This window comes from Lissotriton vulgaris, chromosome 1_1, assembly GCF_964263255.1.
Source record: "Lissotriton vulgaris chromosome 1_1, aLisVul1.2, whole genome shotgun sequence".
NCBI classification, from domain to species: domain Eukaryota; kingdom Metazoa; phylum Chordata; class Amphibia; order Caudata; family Salamandridae; genus Lissotriton; species Lissotriton vulgaris.
Window position 1 is genome coordinate 1,133,980,021 of NC_141685.1, and position 22,763 is coordinate 1,134,002,783.

General features: G+C 46.8%; 1 protein-coding gene across 2 annotated transcripts in view; it reads right to left on the bottom strand.

Moving 5' to 3' along the window:
• The window catches only part of VAV1 (vav guanine nucleotide exchange factor 1), a 606,828-nt gene extending 585,530 nt beyond the window's left edge, over positions 1-21,298 (bottom strand). The window contains exon 1 of one of the 2 annotated variants that reach the window (XM_086963789.1): positions 20,192-21,298. In XM_086963789.1, the coding sequence (XP_086819915.1) occupies positions 20,192-20,395 (204 nt within the window). In that variant the 5' untranslated portion in view covers positions 20,396-21,298. The remainder of the gene's footprint in view (positions 1-20,191) is intronic. The other variant, XM_086963790.1, reaches the window with a different exon arrangement.
• Positions 21,299-22,763: the final 1,465 nt, after the last annotated feature.

A 22,763-nucleotide genomic window follows, 5' to 3' on the forward strand; every position in this document is an offset into this window, starting at 1 on the left:
CTCCCGGTAACCGGGCCCTGTCATGCATGCGCACGTATACGCGAGGGCGTAGCTGGATAATAAGGATCGGACACCGGTTAGCGACCTTGCCGTAGGCCCATAAATGCTAGGATGCAAAATTCATAGGTAGGATGTTAGATTCGGTTAGGAAACACGCTGTATTAGACATTTGTTAAGGTTAGCCCTTTCATATCTGTCTACATTGCTGTAAATCTAATGTCAGAATTTTGTATATTCATGATTGTGTAAATAATGTTTTATTTCAGCAATTTTAATTTGTTTTCATGTTTTAATAAATACGCCCGGGGGGTCGTGAGATCCCCTGCCTTCCAAAGAAAACTCCTTGCATGGCTAATTACTTTAAGGGTTGATGTGGTGGTGCACAGAACAGGGAGGGGGTAGTCAGTAGTCCCAGACCATAGCACCTCCTTACACAAAAAGGTTGTAAGGCTGCAGGGTACGAGGCACAGATAAAATTGAAGAACTGAAATGCATGAACAATTCCGAACCATTGGTGATTATACGGGGTGCATTCCATTCCATAGTGTTCTCCATCTCTTCTGTGTCATACAGGCAGGAACCAACCATGTGCAAACCAGGTCTTGCCTGCCTTAAATGGGAGACACCACCTCAAATTAGTAGGTCAATTCTGGACCTTCTGAATAGTAAGGCCACTGGCTATACAGGCAGTGAAATAGCATCCCACAGAATGGAAAGGATTCTGCACAGAGAAGCGACAAGTGTGTGAAATGTGAGTGCACTGAGAGGAAAGGGTTCTGTACACAGAGCGGTTACTGGATGTGAAATGAGATCCGAGAGAGGGAAGGTTTCTGCAGAGGATGGCTACAGGCTTTGAAACGTGAGCACAAAGAGAGGAAAGCGTTCTGCACAGAAAAGTCTGGACCCATAGAAAAGAAAATGTTTTGTGCACAGAGGGTCTCCAGGCTGAGCTGCGGCAGGGAAGGGCTCTTTGCATTGCACTTGCAGGCCGTGGATGAGAGCCCATACAGGGCAGGGTTTTCACACCAAGGGGTTGCAGGCTGTGACATCGTTGCCCACAGAGAGCAAAGGGTCCTTCACAGAGTAGGGTTGCGGGTGTGGAACAGGAGACCCCCAGCAGCGGCATTTAGCAGGTTCTCTTTAACAAACAGGTCTGACCTGTTTACTTTCTGGAGGGCTTTGGAGAAAGATATGTGCCTCACATACTGCTGAGCAAGCATCCTCAGGTTGCAATGTTTCGACATTTATATATGTAACTAAACAGTCACACACTGTCCACTCCTCGAGAAGGGTCCATCACTCGTGAGTTATATCTAACTGACCGAGAACCTAGCCTATGGGCACAAAAGAAGTACAGCGGTCAGCTTTGTCCTAAGGGTGACTTTCCGCGAACTCTGGTACCTATGCAAACTGGACTCTGTAGTTTAGTTTCTCAATATTAGTAGGAGGGGGCTTACAAATCCTCGGGCATATTCAAGGATTTATCGCCGAATTATCGGCACTTAATCGCAGCCAAAGTGGCGATAAATGTATCGGCCCATTCACAAGCTGGTGATAACAGCCCATAACACCAGTTTACCTGCAATAGCAGCCGCAAAAAACATTGCTGCAGATGACCCTAGCAACTCGCTAATGAGATGCAGAGTAGGCATTCCAGTGCAAAAAGCTGTGACAACACCTCTCTGCAACATTCTCTACGACCAGCCAGATCAGCGATAGGAACCTAAAACAGGTGATAAGGCGCATTAGCAGCAGGAAATTAACACCTGCTCTGACCTGGTGTAAAGTCGGTCAACAGCCTGCACCAGAAAAGGGAGCCCAGCCCAGAACCATACCTGAAGATCAACAGATGCCATGGAGCCACTAATCATGCAGCTCGGAGTCCTAATAGGGCGCCAACGCCCACCACCACCACCCCCAGCCCCCCCTCTCCCCCCCCCCCCCCCGGACCACCACAGAGGCAGCCCAAAGACAACAACCTTCAGAAAATGCACCAACCTCACAGACCCAACACCAGAGAATGTTATTGCCCACTACAGGCTCAAAAGGACAACCATCCTCCGCGTCCTGAACATCATGCCCACAGGCTGACGGCGGACAACCAACATCCCACCTCAGACAAAGCTGCTAGCTGTGCTGCATCTGTTGGCCTCTGTTACCTTCCAACCAACAACCGCCAGAGTTGGAGGAGTCTCGCAGCTAGCCCAATCCAAGTTCCTCACAGCGGTTTTGCTTGGTACCCCACTACTGCGCAGGAACAGCTGGAGACCAAGCAAGGAGTCTACGCCATAGCTGGCTTCAAACGTGTTAGGGGACAATTGACTGCACACATGTCCTACTTGTGCAACCTGGCAACCCTGTACACAATAACAGCAACAGAAAGCATACGCATTCCATCAATGTGCAGGCAATAGTGGACCACCGGTGAATCTACAGCAACGTTGTCGCCAACTACCCAGGAAATGTGAATGGTTAGTACATCTACCAACAGTCCATCATCAACCAGCGCTGCCAGGATGGCACCTACGGAAATGCACTGCTCGTTGGTAAGTACCAAATGAACACACCACACACCTCAACTCCACAATCATGCAACTCACAACGCTGAGAATGCACACGTTACAAACTCACATACAAAATGGCAAACAACATGCCCACCCACCAGACACGACAGCACAACTTACAGTGGGAACCTGGGCCAGCCATGTACATTAGCCATCAACGGCATGGCACCTCAGCCACACGATAGCAGATTGTGGGGAGAGGTGGAGACCAGGCATATGTGAAGGAGGCAAGTGACCCATGAATGATACTGTACACAATGCCAAGTGTGGCGTGGATGTGACGGCCAGACTGCAGTATGCAGACCACACACATATCCATGTCGACATACACCGCTGGTGTATGGAGTGTGGTGTGTAGTGGACGCAACCATGCCACCACTGGTAGTGGGTAAGACCTTGGCCATGTAGCTTTGTCGTCACCCACTCAAATATGTAAGAGCAGTGGACTGGGCCGTCGTACAGAGGTCCAGCGTGGGTGTGTGAATGATATTTCCGGGGCTCTGGGCTTGGTTCATTACAGGAAATGTGTAAATGCATGTGTCTCTGTCGCAGTGTGGGTCTCCTTTGTGGGGTGTAGGTGGTCCCTGAAAGGACTTAGACACCCACGTATGTGATCTAGTTCGGCTTCCATGAGCTCTGACCCCACCCGCACCTGTTCAGCCACCTCCGTTTGGCATTCTAACACCTGGCATTGGAATGCGGTGTGTGCCTCGGTGAAGTGTTGGGAGCCAGCCATGGTGGCGGGTGCTTCCTGCTGTGTGGTCTATGCAGGGGCTGGGGTCTCCTCTATGTAGCTTGGCTGCCCTGCTCCTGGGGGTGGGTTGCCTAAGATGTCCATGAGCTGTTGTAGGGCGTCGGTGTCGAAGGGGTGGTGGTCCTCTCCAGCATCACTGATAAGTTGTCTGGTCTGCTCTGCTGGAGGTGTTGTTTGTCCCTCTGCAATGTGAAGGGGAGATGCATGTTGACATTGTGTTGACATGTATGCTGGCGCATTGTTCTAGTTTACATGCAGACTGTATGACAATTTACATTGTGACTGTTTGGGAGGTGCTGACTATTTGATGCGTGACAGTGGACATTTGGACTACATGACGGATGTGAGGTTGTACACGTGCATTTCAATCTCACAGTTTCCTGCTACGTAAGACGTGATTGGCCTGTTTCTGCGCGGACCCAGTTGTGTCCTCTGTTCTGCAGTGTCGGTGTTGCACTTTGTACCACATTGTCGTCGGATGTGCTGTGATTGCTATGTGTGTGTGCTTCAGTGTGCCACGGGGGATCAGGGACATAATCCTGGGTCATTGTGGGTGTGCAGTGTGATACACATCGTTATGCATGTGTGCCATTGTGCGCATCTCCCCCGTCCCCCCAGTCCCTGGTCGTTATTTACCCTTTTGATGTTGTGTCAGGTCCTATCAAGCTGTGTCCGTACTCCCAATTCCTTGCACCATCTCCACACTGATGACTGTGGCCTCCATTTCCTCCCCTCATGTGGCGCAGTACTCCCACCTCCTGTCGCCATTGCTGCCTTCCTGTTGGCAGTGGGTTTGTGCTTGGTTTGACTTTTCACATCATGCCAGCGCCTCTTGGCCCCCTCGACACTCCGACTGCATTCACGTTTGTCAAATTGGCGTTCAGTTGATGGTAGTATTCTTTCACCTCCATGACGCTGATCTGGTTTTCCTGCGGACTGCACCCAGTCTTCCTCTTCCTCTTGCCCTTCCCCGACCCGAGGTTCCTTGCTGGTGGTCGGTGGAGCTTGTGGGGTTCGCGTTGGCCTCAACACTCGGTCCGGGTGCATCCATGGTGCTATGCAGTTTGTTTTTGTTCCCCTTTGTTTTTGTTCTGCTTTTATGGTGATTTTTCCCACCTGACGTGTTTGAATTGCAGGCCTGTCGCTGGTTTTTGTATCGCGATTGGCCTCATCACAACTTTTTTTCTAGTTTGTGTTTCGCATTTTTTCAGCAACGCAATGACTTTACCGCGGCCATTTGACGAAAAATCGTAAGCCTATCACATGGTACCGCTGCGTTGAGATTACAACATTAACACAGCATTATTTTCCCGTTATAGACTGCGATGTGAAGAGTTACGTCAAGCTAATTTTACGGTGATTATCACATGTTTTTGAGAATATCCCCCAAGTGTTATGTTACCTTTACATCTTGCCCTCCCTACTTCTGTGGGTGGAGTCTAGGCACTATGCTCAAAGGGAGGTGGTGCTAAAGGTTAAACAGGAAAGGTGAGTCTAATTCTATCGCACAAATAAGGATAAACAGCCTGTGTTGTTGTATTACAGTCTCCCTGGTCGCCCAGGGAAGACCAATCAGCACCTTTGATGATCAATAAAAGAGACAAATTGGATTTCCTTCAGTGCTACCATATTGTTCTTGGTGTATTTACTTGTGGGTTAGACAAGGAACTCCATATAAATCATTTTAACAGTGAAAAAAAGAAATTAAATTACCTTGCCTGCATTTGCCGTCTTTGCACCACCGCCATTGGAGTCATCTGGGGTGCTCTGCTGGTCTCCCTGGTCTAGGGAGAGGAGACCAGGAACTACCATTCCCAGCAGCCACTGCGGCGCGCATGCCACCAAACATGTGAGGAAGCGCCGGGAGGCGCATAAAGGGACTCTGGGACTCCCGCAGCGCGGGACGTGTGCGGGCGTGCCAGTCATCGCCAGGAAGAGGCAAGGCAAGGCCACCCCCTTAGGTTTGTCATTCGACTCAAAAGAGGAGCTGCTTATTGCTGAACAAGGTACTGTGTTGAGGATAACCCTCTTTTCACCGTGAGAAACCCTCATAAACTAAAGACGCTTAATACTTGCTATTTTGGGGGGGGAACATCACTTACAACGCATTTTTTACAACGCACTACCATTACATCGCAACCATTACAACGCATACCATTACAACGCATTGCGCTGGGGGGCGCTCTAGGATAGGGAATATATTTAATTTACTATCCAACACCTTCCCTGCTATCCACGGGGACTGGAGTTGGAATAGTAAATGAAATAATTCACTATCCAGCGCCTAAAAGCATTATGCGTTGTAATGGACTGCGTGGTAAAAACCGCGTTGTAAAGGCATGCGATGTAAAAGCATGCGTTGTAGTGACACCAATCCTATTTTGGGGACAAGCTTGTGTTTGTGCTATTGCCCTTGGCTTTTGTTTTAGTCGGCTTAGAGGAGACTGTGTTTAAGCAAACATCGACGGTGTACCAATGGGAAAAAGGAAAGCCATGGAAGGAATGGGGGCAAATGGCGCTCCGGGCGGGACGGGCAAGGGGAAAAAGGCGAGGAAAGCCCTTAAGAACGCTGTCAACAATTGTGTGATTGATAGAATTGAGTCTCTAATAACAAAATGCAAAGGGATATTAGAAGCTGAGTTGCCTGCGTCTGTTGGTGTTGCCAACCCCTCACTTGATAAGAGAAGCGGCCCTCTCCACTCAGCCACAATACCTTCAATGTTCCAGAACCCCCCCCCCCATAAACACGCCCCAAGCAGTAGCGAGGTTACCCATTCTAAGGCAAGGCAGCAGGTAGATATTTCCCCTCAGCATTCTAATGCAGCAGCTGATGATGGCGCAGGTCAACTCGAGCCTACTGCCATCATCTGCTCCAATCGTTTTGCAGCATTGGCTGATGCGCCTGATTGCTTTGGGGAAGTAGCACCTCATTGTCGAACACCAAATATTGCAGGGAATTCCACCGAGATAGCTGAAACTTGTGTCTCTTTACCTCTAGACCCTTTGCAGGTTGTTAATTCACTTAGGATGGACATAGGCGCGCTGAAGCTGATGATTGAAGAGTTAGTGGCCACTGTTAAACTAATGGCCCGGGACATACATTGCATAAATTAGCAGTTAGTTTGTCGCCTAACACCTACTAGCAACAGGCACTCACAAATACACATAAAGAGGGAGTTACTACACACAAAGGTCCCCTCTCTCCTCCCTCAGCACCTGCCCGCCAGGCCTATAAGTCCCCACATCACAGACAGATGGGTCTCTCTCAAGCTACTGCACTTAATATTCAGCCAAAACAACCTCCCCTTCAAGTTAGTGCAAGACACATTAGACCCAATAACATATCAGTAATTTCACGCCCGTGCCCCAAAGAATCTTGCCAACCAAGTAATCCATTTATCTTCTCCCATGAACGAACGTGAAAAGTCTTCATGGTCAACGTCCCCAAGCTTTTTTAACTTGGCGGCCACGAAAATGAAGACTTCCTAAAAAAGAAGTCTGGACATTGGATTCCCCATGTCAAGGGTTGTCAATCACTGATACGGGAAGATATAGTCAGGGCACAGAGATGCACGTCCTATACTCAACCTCTGGACTGCATCAAAATTACCCTGGCTACGCCAGATCTGGCTGAAAATCTCTTGGCATTAGAATACCGGACCTGCCATCCGGGTTCTTCGACTATCCAGTTTAGACGCAGCCAAACAATTGCTGTTGCTAGGGCACAGGAGATAGCATATTAGATTTGCACACAGAAGGGGGACCTCACTGGAAGCCATTGATTGACTGGGAACTGATCCGATTTCACAACACAAATTGCAACCTATCTCTATTACTAGTAACTCAAATTCCCCTCCGTGCACACAGCAACCAAATCTTCCTGACCAATTATTTATTAGCCTGAGTTCCAATGATCATACAAGCTACCATGCCAACAAGCTGAGGGGTCAGAGGGCAGCTACATATATGGTTATTTCTAGTCCCTCCCCTGCTTTATTGTCCCAGACCAGAGAAACCCGTTTATGTGAGCCAGTCTTCATCTCGGCCCCTCACTCTAACCTGAAGATAATTTCCTGGAATGTAGCCAACAAATTGTTACTGCCTGATTGGAATAAACTAATAGAAGGTCAAGACATTTGTGTTTTTCAGGAAACCTGGAGTTTAACCCCTCTCTACAAGTAAGGTAATACTTGTTTTTTTGCACCAGCCGTAACCATGGGGAGAGTGCGCCCTTCGGGGGGCCTTATTATTTGGATCAGTATTGCTCTGGGTTGCAGAATCGTGGAACGCCGTTGTGAGAGCCCAGACATAATGAGGCTCACTAATAGTGGAAACAGAGGTGGTGCAATTCTTGAGCTGTTTAATGTATATGTTAGGGAGACAAGAGGGGGAGTGTCCTCATCTATGGTTTCATCCCTGGAGCACAAACTTTCTAGTTGCCCGTCCGGCTCACATCTTGTTGTTGCAGGAGACTTTAACTGTATGTTTGAGCCTCTTAGCCCGGAGGACATGTTGGGGCTAGAGGAAGATGATGCAATGTGGGGCGTCCCACCTCTAAGTGTATCTCCTATCAAAAGATGGTCTTGGGTTTCAATCCAGCTGGATGCACTTACTTTAGAATTTGGGCTGAGGACTGCCAATGGCAGAACAAGGTCTGATGCTGTAGGGGCATGCACATTTAATAGAGTTAGTTGCCCTTCTCGCATCAGCTACATGCTAATAGATGTAAGACTTTGGAGAAGCATGATTGACATGCAAATAGTACCCACAATTGACAGCAATCACAATCCACTTTGTCTGACCAAGAAGGTCCCCTGGGCTTCCTCTTGTCCTGTCTCTGGTGCAAGCACTGCAATGTCGACTAAGGAACTGGTTCCATCTAACTGTAAAAGATATTTTAAATGGCCTAAAGTTGTTGCTAACAAATTAAAAATGACGAGCATCAAGCAAGTATTGATAGAGAATATTCTTAATTTACAGGAGGCATCTAGTGTATCTGACCCCCAGAGAAGGTCTTGGAAATTTATATAAGAATGGTAGAGCAGATGGGGTCCTTTCTCCAGATAGCAATTTGCCGCAACTCCGATAATGTGAGAACAAACAGTGGGCAGAAATGGTTTTCTAATGACTGTAGACAAAAAAGGAAAGCTCTAGCCCTTGCTATTAAAAGTAAAACTTGTCCACGGGTCCAAATTGCTAGGAAGGAGTACAAAGCAGCTCTGCTTTGTGCCAAGCTGAAGTAGGAAGAATCCCACTGGCAGGATCTGGAGGATGCTAGCATAGCAAGGGGTGCCAATTTATTCTGGAACCTTGTTAAGAGGGGAGACAGAAAAAACCCTGATTTAATTCCTAATCACATTTCAAGACAGGATTGGTTTGATCACTTCAGGAAACTCCATTCAGGAGCAGACGAAACCCGCCAAGAAGGGCCGTAAGACCAGTTAAATAACAGCCTCACCCCAAATACTTACGACCTTTTCAAGCTTAATGAAGTAGAAGCGGCCATCAAAAGAATAGTGCCAGCAAAAGCTCCTGGACCAGATGGTCTCTCCAGGAAAGTATTCCTCGGGGGCCCCAGTAACTGGGAAAGATATATTATGCTTTTAATTAATTCTATCTCTAATGGATGTCCCATACGCGAATCGTGGAAAGGTGCTGAGGTGGTGCCAATCTACAAAAAGGGAGCTAGGGAGGACCCTGCCAACTACCGACCTATCAGCTTGATTGATGCTATCCAAAAAGTAGGTGGCAGGGTGCTGCTGCAGAGAATTCAACTATGGGCTGAGGGTTAGAATGTCCTCTCCCATTATCATTTATAAGCGTGGAAGGGTATACTCAAATGTGAGTCCCTTGCTCATTGCACCATCAGGATTCAAGCAAGCCGGGCCGACGACGGCTGAAATGCCAGAAACCGGTCCCCGGAAGCTTGTTTCCTTCCCAGTACAAGAATTGGCTTGGTAGTTTTGTTTGCCCTGTTCCCATCGTGCACTGGGACAGGAACAGACTAATTTGCATGTAGCCAGGTTCTGAGCTGGGATGGTGCAGTGAGCTAAAAAACGTGATGGATCAAGCCCTGATCTTTGGACTGGGTAAGAGTGGTCTGCTTAATTCAGACACTCTGTTCATCACCACTCCCCTTTTCTGAATCATTTTGTCCACCATAAGCGTGGAAGGGTATACTCAGATGTGAGTCCCTTGCTCATTGCACCATCAGGATTCAAGCAAGCCGGGCCGACGACGGCTGAAATGCCAGAAACCGGTCCCCAGAAGCTTGTTTCCTTCCCAGTACAATAATTGGCTTGGTAGTTTGGTTTGCCCTGTTCCCATCATGCACTGGGACAGGAACAGACTAATTTGCATGTAGCCAGGTTCTGACCTGGGATGGTGCAGTGAGCTAAAAAACGGTGATGGATCAAGCCCTGATCTTTGGACTGGGTAAGAGTGGTCTGCTTAATTCAGACACTCTGTTCATCACCACCCCCTTTTCTGAATCATTTTCTCCACCATAAGCGTGGAAGGGTATACTCAGATGTGAGTCCCTTCCTCATTGCACCATCAGGATTCAAGCAAGCCGGGCCGACGACGGCTGAAATGCCAGAAACCGGTCCCCGGAAGCTTGTTTCCTTCCCAGTACAAGAATTGGCTTGGTAGTTTGGTTTGCCCTGTTCCCATCATGCACTGGCCGGGACAGGAACAGACTAATTTGCATGTAGCCAGGTTCTGACCTGGGATGGTGCAGTGAGCTAAAAAACGGTGATGGATCAAGCCCTGATCTTTGGACTGGGTAAGAGTGGTCTGCTTAATTCAGACACTCTGTTCATCACCACCCCCTTTTCTGAATCATCTCTCCCATTATCAGGCGGGATTCAGGGCCAATACCGGGACGATTGACCAGGCATTTAGAATACTTCTCCTTTATTGGAAGGTAGTCGTTATAGTAGAGGCAATCTTTACCTCGCTTTCATTGACCTGAAGACTGCTTTCAACCTATTCCCTCAGGATCGGTTGTGGCAAGCCCTGGGTGAGATTGGCATCCCTCATACTTAGCCTCCTGATCCGTTTGCACGAGGGTAATTATGCACAAGCGAGATGAGGGTCTCAAGTGCAAAAAACTGACAGGATTCCTGTGAACAGGGGAGTACGCGAGGGCTGTGTTATGGCACCCACCCTGTTCTCTTTATATGTGAATGGGGTGGTTAGCTTCCAACAGGAAATTCCAGCTGATGCCCCAGTTCTGGCAGGAGACAGGATACCTACTCTCCTGTTTGCAGACAATACACTGTTGATTTCCATGACCCCGGGTGGGTTACAAAAACTCCTGGATAGGTTTCAGCTCGTCTGTAACTCTAGGGGGCAGATTATTAACACTACCAAGACTAAACTGATGATGTTTGACCCCTACAAACCTTTTAGGGATAACTTCACTCTGGGGAGGAACATGCCTGGAGAGAGTCAACACGTTCAATTACCTTGGGATTAGACTGACCGAAGGAACGCATTGGAAAGCCCACATCAACAAGATGTTTCTGAACCATAAACGTGTGGCCGGAGCAATAGGCAGAGAACATCGCTCTTCTGGGAGCAGACCTGTTGCGCAGGCGCTCACTTATTTATGCTGCAAGGCAGTCAGCTCGGCCCTATATGGTGCCGAACTATGGGGTTTCAAGAATGTAGAAGAGATCTGCAGATCCGAAAACAAGTTTTTATGAGAATTAGTGATGCTTCCTCGAAATGTAACACTCAAACTCTTGATGAGCGATATGGGTAGACTGTCTTTTAGAGATATTTCCAGATTACAAACTTTGCTTTTTTGGGTGGGTCTTCTGCGGCCCGCTGAACTTGCTAAATATGTTGCTGCATTCACAGAGGTAATTAGCCTGGACGGTAACCACAAGGTCAGCTGGATAAACAATGTTAAGAAATGATTATTTGCCCTAGGCCTTAAGGGATTCTGGGAAGGCCAAAACCCACCCAGTAAGGTGGACCTTAAAAGATTATATTGGACCTAGGTTGATAGACAGGAATTCAGTAACCTCAAAGCAGGAAGGCTGACAGAAGATTGTTATCAACGTAAGCAGCACATATTCCTGGAACCATACTTAGACTTTATCCAGAGACCAAGAGATAGGGCGCTTTACATACAGTTTAGGGTTGGCTCCCTTCTGGTTTGCGAATTAACTGCAAAGTGGAGCCCCCCTTATCAGACAATTGCGGGTTGCCCCTGTTGTGGGGCACCAAAAGAGAGTGTGGCACATCTAATGTTTGCATGCCCAGCATATAACCCAGCTAGATCCATATGGCTAAAACCCATCTGCAGACAGCTGGGCACTTCTGACCATTGTGCTGCTTTGCGAATTCTAAGATCAGCCCCAAGATCCCATTTTGCTTGTGGTGTGGCAAAGTATCTCAGTTGTGCTTGGCTTGTCAGGTCCAGATTCTTATGTAGGGAGGTCCGATATCACACTGGTAACTTTTTATTATATTTTTTAATTGTCTTCAAATAGCCCGAATGAGACGAAAAGCACTGTCACTTTATCTAATCATTTTTTTACATACATAGTGATTGAATTTTACTATTTATTGGAAGTATGACTTTATTTCCCATTCTTAATTTGGGATTATCTCGTTATCTTTTAAGACCAATAACGAAACGAATAACTGGTAATATATTATGCCCTGATGCATTTTATAAACCTTGTTATTAATAACACATTTATGATGACTTGTATTTTTATTGTTAAACTGTATGAATGATGATGCTTTTATGATACTTGTTATCGAAATAAAGCTATTTGACTGACTGAAATGAACAGACAACCTATCAAGTTTCTAAACGCACCATAACCCACTGCTTTATTAATATAACTGTATAAACCAGCTTAAAAAAGTATAACATTCATCTTTATTATGATTTAAAGCCGGTGAAGGCTTTTACCATATTTTTTTCTAATGAAATACTTTGGGTACACAAAGTTCCATGTTCCTAATTACCATTTAGGCCCTCAACTGTCAGTTCCAAAGCGGTACCGTTGGGAGGCTACCGCTCCAGGCCATAAATACTGAGTAGCCCGAGTTTGCAGATTCTAATTACCACATTCGCAAACCCATACCCGGAAACACGGGTCCTGGGTGTGGAGAGGCAAGGCCTCAAGGCACCAGCAGAACCCGGCCTTCACATGCCCTCTTCCTGCCAAAACAATGGGGGGATGCAAATGCCCCAACAGTCCAATGGCTGGCTTCCCAGGCCGCAGACATCCTTGGAGATTTGCACCCCCAAACGCCACCAGTAACCCCGCCATAAAAGTAATACTTGTAACTAAGGACTTGGCTCTTAAAGCTTTTTATGTTACACATCTGGAATTCAATCATAACGCATTTTTGTTGGCTACACTCATGTTGTGTCGAAAAGGTTAACCCTTTCCCTATTTTCGGATTTACTGAGAGTTGAACTGTAAAACACGGGAACAGAACTCATAGATATTCGTATCGACTACATCTCTTTGGGGAAATATAACCTCCTTTCTGCAGTGAGGCTTAGTCATACGAGAATTCACTCCCAGTTTAAAGTCACAGACATCACCACAACAAAACCTTTCCGACTCCCATTCTATTCTGCCAGGGTACTCAGACAGAGAAATGCTGAAGTAAGTGCTGTTCACGTTTTGTGAAAATCATCTAGGTCTTAATGTTTAAGCTGCGTTTAAAGAGCACAACCTGGCACTGGAACAGTCCCTGCTACCCTTTGTCTTACACCTCCATCTTCCACTCAGTGTCCTACCTGTCGGCTGTCTTGCACAAATAAGCGACACCCCCGTTTCTGCAGTGTCGGGTTCACCTTCTGTTCAGTTCTTCTAAAGTAATAAAGTCAGCCTTGACCAGTTTGGCCAATGAATATAGGAGTCTGGGGTAGGGTTTTGAGAATTGTCACCGGAGAATCCCCTCCAGGTGTGGGTGGCCCTGTTCTGGACACCTGAAGGATAGCAGGAGCCGGAGCCGCCGTCGCCTCCTGCTCCCTCCCCAGCCACCTTCCAACTGACGAATCAGCCTCGCGGGCGCTTTATGATTGAACATGCAATTGTGACGTCATAACGTATGCCTGTGACGGAGCTGTCACGCGCACACTGCAGCTGCAAATACACGGCTAACATAGCCTTTGCTTCCAAGTGGGCAGGTGTCAGGTTACACCTTCCGCTGGTCCTTTCCCGCAGCATATCTGATCCTGATTCTTGCAATAAGGCTCTGAACATCGTTTGAGAAATTTCCAACAAGCAAAAAAATCACTCAGTTTAAAAGTTGGTGTCACAGGTGATATGACGTGATTTGGCACTAATGCTATTGCACATGATTCGGAACAATACGTGGTCAGACACAGAAACTTCAAAGAACTTACTCCCCTTTCCGTCTACAAAACTTTGCATGACAGGTCAACAGTTCATAGGTGCTGTTGAAGCACCATTTCAACCTGATGCACCTCCGTCCCTCCTTTCACCTCTCTCCTCGCCTTTTCCTTTAGCCAAGTCCTTTTGATTTTACAAAACGTATATGTATAATATACTAATAATAAATTGGAGTCTTTAATTCCTATATAAATGCCAGTCACTAATTTCTGTATAATAGGCTACTTGTGACGCACCAAGTGCTGATTATAAAGAAAGACACCAGAACTCAACTATTATAAGTTATGACAGTCGAGATCTGAGCTATGCAAGAAAGAGGGGACTGGGGCTTGGGACAGGTCCAGCACGTGCCCCTTGGTCAGACTAATAGAAACAAAAGTATGCAGTTCCTAAAAAGGGGGGGGGGGGGGTGGAGTGGGTCCAGGGATCAACAGAAGAGAAGCGGGGATTCTCTCATTTAGGAGAAAGGGTCCTCACCCACCCCAGGAGGTGTCATGCTTCATCATAGGGCCGCGTCTTGTTGGGCCAGCGCTGTAATGTCAAACGGGCCCCGCAGCGGGGCTCATTGCTGGAGGTCTTTTCTTTTTGCTGATGGGACTAAAATGGGTTGGGGGGGTGTTGAGAGGTAGTATGAGTAGTGCGGTAAGTGTGTGCAAAAAAAGAAACAATAAAAATAACTAGTGGGGTCCTAAAGGATTAATTAATGACTGGGTCCCTGCCGTGGTGTTTCATGCCAGTGGGCTTCAGCATTCTCCTTCCTGAGTTGCCCCAACAGATTCCCCACTGTGATCACATTGAACATACTCGAGCTGCACCAAGCCAATGCACATTTCATTTTGAAGATGGAATTGTACAGAAATAACCACCCTCTCCAAAAAAACATTTGCTGAACATCTGCTGCTCTGGACTCTAAACTACATGTGGACCTATCGAAACTCAGATCACACAATGGACTAGAAATGGACTAGAAGCTACTAAGCATCCAAGTGGTCCTGCTACAGAACTAAAACACATGTGTAGCAAAAACGCCAAAGCTAAACCACAAGCGTCAATGCTAAACCCCACGCTGATAAGGAATAATACAAAAAGAAAAATTGATGGACAGAATGCAGAACAATGTCATACATTCACCCCAGTACAGAGATCTGGGCCCAAATCCATTGTTTTTTTGTTCACCATGTCATTCCCTTGCTCACTGTGCCTCTGAATTCAAGCTAGCCTGGCTGAAGAAGGGTGACATACCCTGAAACCGGTCCCAGGATGCTTGTTTCCGGTCCGGGGAGGACCTGGCCTGGCAGTCCAATCTGGACTGTTCTCATGAGGCAAAGGGTCAAGGCTGATTTGCATATGACTGGGCCCAAACTGGGGTGGGGTAGTGGGCAAAATAATGATGGATTTAACCCAGATCTTTTGACTTGGGGAGAATGTTTGCATTGTCAGCATTCCGTCCATCATTTGTTTGTGATAGGGAATAATAAGCAAAAGACTCGCAACAAAGGACTCAAGTTTTTCTGAGTCTTGTACCTGAGCTTCTGGTCCTCCAAACCAATCGATACATATTACAAACTGAAAACCACCAAAAGATTATAGAATTCCAAGTATTTACGTGGCAAAAGTACTGGAGCAATGTGAAACACAGAGATTTAATCAACCTGGTAATTAGAACTTGGTAACAAGGGTATCTAACAAAGAAAAAAGGCATTGTGCAGCATGCCCACAGGAATGCTAAACTTTCACCAACTTTGTCCAGATGGGCACCCCTCTACAACTTCTTCATTCTACCGCCACCCTACTTCCAGTCCACCTTTCAGTAACCCAGCTCCTTCTAAACCTGCTAAACCATATTACCCCATCCTCCCATCACACTTGCCCTGCCTTCCCTCTTCTTCCTCATTTCTTATCCATCCTCCTTCCCCTTCTCAGCTAGCACCATCTGCTATCCATTGCCTCTCTTACACCATACGGCTTCCTGCTCTTTTCCCCACCATAGCCCAAAACCTATGGTCCAATGCACCTACTGTAAACTATGCTCCCCTCAAAACAAAACACCTTGTGACAATAATACTCTACATCCTTGAACACAAACCAAAAACAACCTGACTTACTAATACCTTCTTTGGCGCATCACTTCCTACCGCACCATTACGCCCTGACACACTGGTATGCTGTTCTGCTCATCCTCATCTCTCCACAGACTCTCCTCATTTCTAAACTATCATCTTCTCGACTTATCACATTAATATGCTTCAACAAGTCTGAAAAACCTCACTAGTGACATCCCCCCATGTGTTTTGAATCAAGCTCCCTGCTGGTAAGTCAGAGACCAGGCTCAATGACATGCTCTCTCGGTCTCCTAACGTCACCCTTTTTCCCAATCCTATCCTACGTTTCACACCTTCCCTTCCACCATTTCCCGTACAACTCTCTATACTGTCAATCACCTCCAAACTTTAACCCCCCTATAGCCTCTCCCTAGTTATCTCCGTTGACAGACTGCTGAGTCACAAACCTCCACATCCATTCCAATCAAACTGCTACTCGATCCCTCAAATGACTTGTAGGACTGACTATTACTTCTTACGCACACCCTGTACTGTCACATTGGCTATAACAACAGCAACAAAATTGTGTACAAAGGCAATAACCGAACAATTACCGGACCATTTCTCGGAACAAACAAAATCTTTTATTGCAAAACAAATCACAAGTATATCGACTTCCATACCTTCCAGAGCAAATTCTAAAACAGCAAGATGATCACTGGTCACCACATCGTAGCCAATAAAAACCTTATAATTCTATCAGCCACCTGGACAAGAGGGATCAATATTATTAGCTCTGCTGTCATATCAACCAAATGACTAATCACAGCCATCTCTACAGCAACTTACTAACCACTGTCATTATACCCAATATTAACCACTATCGACCAGTGGAATTACATGAGGAGTTACTGGAGGAACTTCATCTTTGACTCCAGAACCATAGTCATGCAAAACTCCTCTCCAGGTTCCGGGCAGACATCCTGCTTCAAGCAACGTAGTCTGTGTTGAAAAATGAACCTCCAATATTCTTCAAGCACCAGACATACCCAACTCAGGTGCACACAGTTTCCAACACTATTACCTTTAGATCTTGAGTACTGGTCAGAAATACTGTGGTTAATCGTACGCTATAACAGGCTTGGGCTACTCAATCAGGTATAGCTTGGTTCCAATGGCACAGTGTGCACGAGTACCATATCTGGGCATACCCGGCACAGGAACTCAGCTATACCCAACTGATAAGCCCTAATAAGGGCAAAACTAATCTCGGGTTGCTTGTGTTTCGGATATGGACGGCCTGGCAAATCAGGTCGGACTGCTCCCGTTGGTGCAGAATCAAAGCTTATTTGCATAACACTAAGTCTACGGAGGTGGCATGGAATGCAAAATAACGAGGGATTGGGATAAAGCCCAAGTATTTACCAGTGGCTGAGATTAAGTCAAGCATTGCTTTTTTGTATACTTCAGTGTGATGCCTGAGGTAGGATGGGTATGCCCAATGTGGAACCTCATGCACACTGTGCCACTGAAACCAATACCAGACTGAGCAGCCCTAATAAGGGTGAAACTGGAACTTGGGTTGCTTGTTTTCAGGTTCAGGGAGGACCTGGCCTGGTAGTTGGGGCTGGACAGTTCATATTGGAGCAGAATTAAGACTGATTTGCATATGGCTGGGTCCAAACTGAGGTAGCATGTTGTACAAAATAACGATGGATTGGGATGCAGCACAATGTAATTACCAGTGGCTGAGATTAATTCTGTCATTCTGCCCATCACTTGTTTTGTATACTTCAGTGTTTTATCTTAAAAGCAGGTAGTGCAGCTTCCAACTAGAAAACCTGCTAAATAGTACTACACCCACAGCACAATCTACAAAGTGTTGCATGGTCTTAATAATGATAAAAGAACCCAATCAACTAGTCCAAGCTTTAAACATAGCAGGATCTCACACAGGCCATTGTCCATTGAGCATATATAAAAGCTTTGTTCAAGAAAGTCCAGTAGCCATACTGGCCAGAGAGATCCTTAACTTTATTCTATCAAATGGAGAGTTCACAAGCAACCTGAAAACATCTCACATTAAACCCAAACGAAACAAGCAGGGATATGATCAGTCAGAGCCAGCAAATTATAAACCAATACCTAACTGACCATTTCTAAGTAAACTAATTGAAAAGGCAGCCTTTTCTCCGATATCCAGCTTCAATGAACAAAATAAACTCATTCGGGCAATCAGGATTTAAACCTGAAAAGGAGTATGAAATCGGCATTAATCTCTGTATGGGATGACCTCAAGAACACTGTAGCTTTAAACAAAGTCAGGGCACAGCTCCTAATTGGCCTGTCATCAGAATTAAACACTGTAGCCTAGCAACTGTTAATACAAAGAGTAATCAAAACCAGAAATCTGGGCACTTCCTCAACTGGATACAATACTTTGTCACTGGTAGAGCCCAAACAAACAGTCAGATTTACATTGTTCTGCTCGCCCCTATTCACCTCTGAGATAGGTGTCCCCAAGGATCAATAAAATCACCCCACTTCTGTTTATGTATACCCATCTCCACTTCCTGAAACTATCAGCTCCTCCAAGCTACAACCAAGGCGATGATGCCTACATCATCTCTGAACTGGAAAGACCTTCTGATTTTAAGCCTACCTGCCTCAGTATACTCCTCTCTGCAACAGACTAGTGTATGCTAAAGAAGCATCTTAAAATCGACAAAAAAAATGGAAATTCTCTCCTGTGGAACCCAATAGAATTACAACCTATATTTGCATGGCCTCTGGAACTGGGAATGACAACAAACACATCAAATGTGGTGAAGAACCTTGATGCAATCATAGTCCCAAACCTCTCACTCCAAACTTCTGTTACTGAAGTTACCAGAGATGCCTTCTTTATAATTAGACAATGGTAGTAGATTGTGCACTTCGTTTTAATATATATATGTTTCAGAAATGTTTTATGATCAAACTGATTTGCGTGCCACTTATGACTGATGTCTGCCTGACATGTGGTATTGAATATGTAAGTGGCCAAGCTCCAAGTGGCAACTTGGACTCATATGTGCACAGCATTATGGGTCAATACAACATATGTGATCCGTTCTCACCCCAATGAATGTTTAATGTGGCAATGCTAAATTCATATGGAATTGAATTTCATTTGAAGTAAGCATAAAGAAAGTTGTATGAAAATAAATACAGTTTTGAACATAATCAATTGGAGTAAGAACAGATCACATATGTTGTATGAACCCATAACGCTGTGCATGTATGTCCAAGTAGCCACTTGGAACTTGGCCACATATTCTTTACAATGAGAACATTGAGGGCCTGATTATGAGAATAGATGCTAATAAAGATACCATGGGGTATGTTACTTATCGAGTGCAATAAATTGTACCTATTATGAGTTACTGGGAAATCCCATGCTGATTTTTATGTTTAAAGCACCAACATCTGCATAATACAGTAAATACATTATACTATTCCCCTGTTAAATTTCGGAATTTTTGACCTCCTAAAATTTAACGAAGGTTGAGATATTTAACACAACAGATAATTCTAGTATAAGTCAATACCTTCCAAATCATAATTCCAACCCATGAGCAAACAGACACTTTCTCACAAGTCAGAAGACACCGACAGACTCACAATCAGGCTCTAATAACTTAAGTTCCATGACTTAGACCCAAGGGTTCTGGACTTAGTACTCAGGCATCAATAGTCCTAGTGTTATCATGTCTTGACCATGCAAAACCAAACACAGCAATTGCCCATGAGGTGTCTAGCTTCAAGCAGCAGAGAAGTAACCGAAGTAACCATTACAGAACAAGCCATGTTGTGTCCTCCAATAAGTCCAACCAGAAATGATGGATAGCAACCAATAGGAATGGGATGGGTGTACTGGTTTGTCTCTTCATTCGCTGAGCTGCTTAAGGACAGACCAAGGCGAGAACGAGAGCATCCATATTGGCTGGAGAAGGGAAGGAGTGAGGTTAAGGGAGTGGACCACTTGGGGCTGACATGGGAAAAACTAACACAAGCCTTAACAAACATTACAGCTTGAGGGCACTGCCTTGTTTTAACAATCCATAAAATAATCACTCTGCCAAGCAGCATACACACTATCCAGAATCTTAAAATGGGACTTGTGAAGCAGCCCATACCCCAAGAACGGGATGGAGGTCGCGGCCTCATCTGACTGGATTCTAACTTCCTCCTTTTCTGCTGCATGTATATGAAAATCCCCAGTGCCCAGAAGAAACTAAAGGACACCAGACAGCAACATATAAACTGGAGGAATCATTGAGCAATGGATGGTGATGGCGCACCGAGCCCTAGACAGAGTCAACCGTGAACAATGGATGGCGACGGAGCAGCGGGCCTCCAGTGCATGAGGCTGAAGGCGCATGCAGCACTCACCTGGGACATCTGCGGCCGCAGGTTGATCTCCTTCAGGTTGACGGCATGGGGCTGCAGGTTGTTGAGTAGTTGGCACAGGAGGACCCCATCGCGCAGGGCTTGTGCCAGGTCGCAGACCTGAGCCGTGTCCCACATCACCCGGTGATTGGGCGGCAGCACCCGGCACTGGATGAGCCAGCGGGCACATTGCCGCCACAGTTCCATGTCCAAGGAAGTTGTTTGCTCAGGTCACTATCAGAGTCACTGGAATACACAAGTAATTACAATGCTTCCGGGGGGGGGGGGTGGAGGGGGGGTAGACCAAGGTTCCTTAAAATGCTCTAGGGGTCCAAGTGCCTCAAAAATCCTCAAGGTCCAAGCCAATGACACTCCTTCATGAGGTGCAGGAGTTCTTGTCGCTGAAACTTCTGGCGATGCAGGGGTCCAGGAGGCTAACACGCCTAAAGAAGGTGGGGCAGGTCACTGAAGGTCCTCCAGGGGGCGCGTTAGTTCCAGGGCAGTTAATGTCCTCAAGATGGTCAGGTCAGGCACTGACAGCCCTCCCGTTAATAGTGGAATGTCCGGGCACAGTTGCTGCCTCTTCTCTCGCCCTCAGTCACCTCCTGCCTGTTGTATCTAACAGCTCTGATCTCTTCGCCTCACGTCACCCTCTTTCACTTCCTCTTTAGTCGCTCCCCGTTCCCTTGCATCCTTCCCTCTCAGACCCTCCTTATTGCAGTGGGTTGTTTCTTCTTTTCTCACCTGTCCCCATGTTTCGTCTCCCCCCGTGTCTTTACTCCTCACTTAGCTCACCTCTGTGTTCTGTTGTGTCGGGCCTGTACCCTGGCTTCCAGCGCCCTACACTTCGCGGCGCCTCCCCGTCCCGTCCCCTCCCCTCCCCTCACAGGGCGCCCTCTCCCTCCGCGCCTCCTCTCACTTCCTCCTCTCGCACGGCTGTTGCTGCGAGTAAGAAATGAGCGACTTCCCCTTCTAGAACTGTCAGAGAAACCACAGCGGCTGCAGCAGGGAGCGGCGCAGGAGGAAGTAACCAGCAGCCCGCGGCCCCGGGGTTTGACACGGAGGGAAACGAGAGGAGGCCTCGCGGCGCTCTCGTGCGTCGAGATAGAGAGGTTACTGAAGCAGGGCGTGGTGTTTACACTCACGCGGAGCATATACATGCCAACATTTTAAAGGGTAGGAGATGTCAAAAAAAACAAAAAAGCAGAGGCGATTTCAGGCGGTAAAATAAAGCCAATTTTTATTCAAAAATCGGGAATGTCCCTCGTGAGTCGGGTCTGTTTGCATGTATGCATATATATATACATACTGACTGTAGCACACACAGATGCACAGTACACCCACAGAGGCACACTGCTGCTCACGGGAAGTCTGATGCAAACAGCGGCCCACAGAGACACCTACCTAACATACTCGTACAGCCCAGGCACTCAGGGGTACACATGAACACACATGAGCAGAGCACCCTGTGGCAAAAACAGACTGCCAGCACAGCGAGGTAGTGTCCAGATGCAGAAAGCAGCCCACAAAGGCAATGCAGCTCTGTGGTACGCAGATGCAAACAGAGGCACTTAGAATACACATAAAGCCAATGCAACTTTAGTTCAAGTTCAAGTTCTGGCATTTGATAGCGCACTACTCACCCAGAGGGTCTCAAGGCGCTAGAGAAAGGGGTTCATTATTTGTCGAAAAGCCAGGTTTTAAGTTCTTTTCTGAAGGAGATGTTTTTCTGAGTAAGGCGGAGGTGGGTGGGGAGTGAGTTCCAGGTCTTGGCAGCCAGGAAGGAGAAGGATCTGCCACCCATGGTGGATTTCCGGATGCGCGGGACTGCAGCGAGGGCATGATTGGATGATCTTAGTTGGCGGGTGGGTTTGTAGAAGGACAGTCGAGTGTTGAGGCATTCGGGTCCTAGATTGTAGAGGGCTTTGTGTGCGTGGGTGAGAAGGCGGAAAGTAATTCTTTTGTTAACGGGAAGCCAGTGGAGGTCTTTTAGATGTCCGGTGATATGATCTTGGCGCGGGATGTCTAAAATGAGTCTCGCTGACGCGTTTTGGATGCGCTGGAGTTTTTTCTGTAATTTTGCTGTGATTCCGGCGTAAAGTGTGTTACCATAATCCAGTCGACTCGTGACCAGTGCGTGGGTGTCAGTCTTTCTAGTCTCGAGGGGGATCCAGCGGAAGATCTTTTTGAGAATGCGAAGTACGTTGAAGCAGGAGGACGAGACAGCGTTGACTTGTCTGGACATCGAGAGAGAGGAGTCTAGGATGAAGCCAAGGTTACGTGCATGGTCTGTGGGTGTGGGTGCTGCGCCCAGCGCGGAAGGCCACCAGGAGTCGTCCCAAGCTGAGGGGGAAGATCCTAGGATGAGTACTTCTGTTTTGTCTGAGTTGAGTTTTAGGCGGCTATGTTTCATCCATTCGGCTACTTCTTTCATGCCTCAGTGAAGATTGGTTTTGGCGGTGTTGGGGTCTTTGGTGAGGGAGAGGATTAACTGGGTGTCATCGGCGTAAGAGAAGATGTTGAGGTTGTGTTGACGCGCGATGGAGGCGAGAGGACTCATGTAGACGTTGAAGAG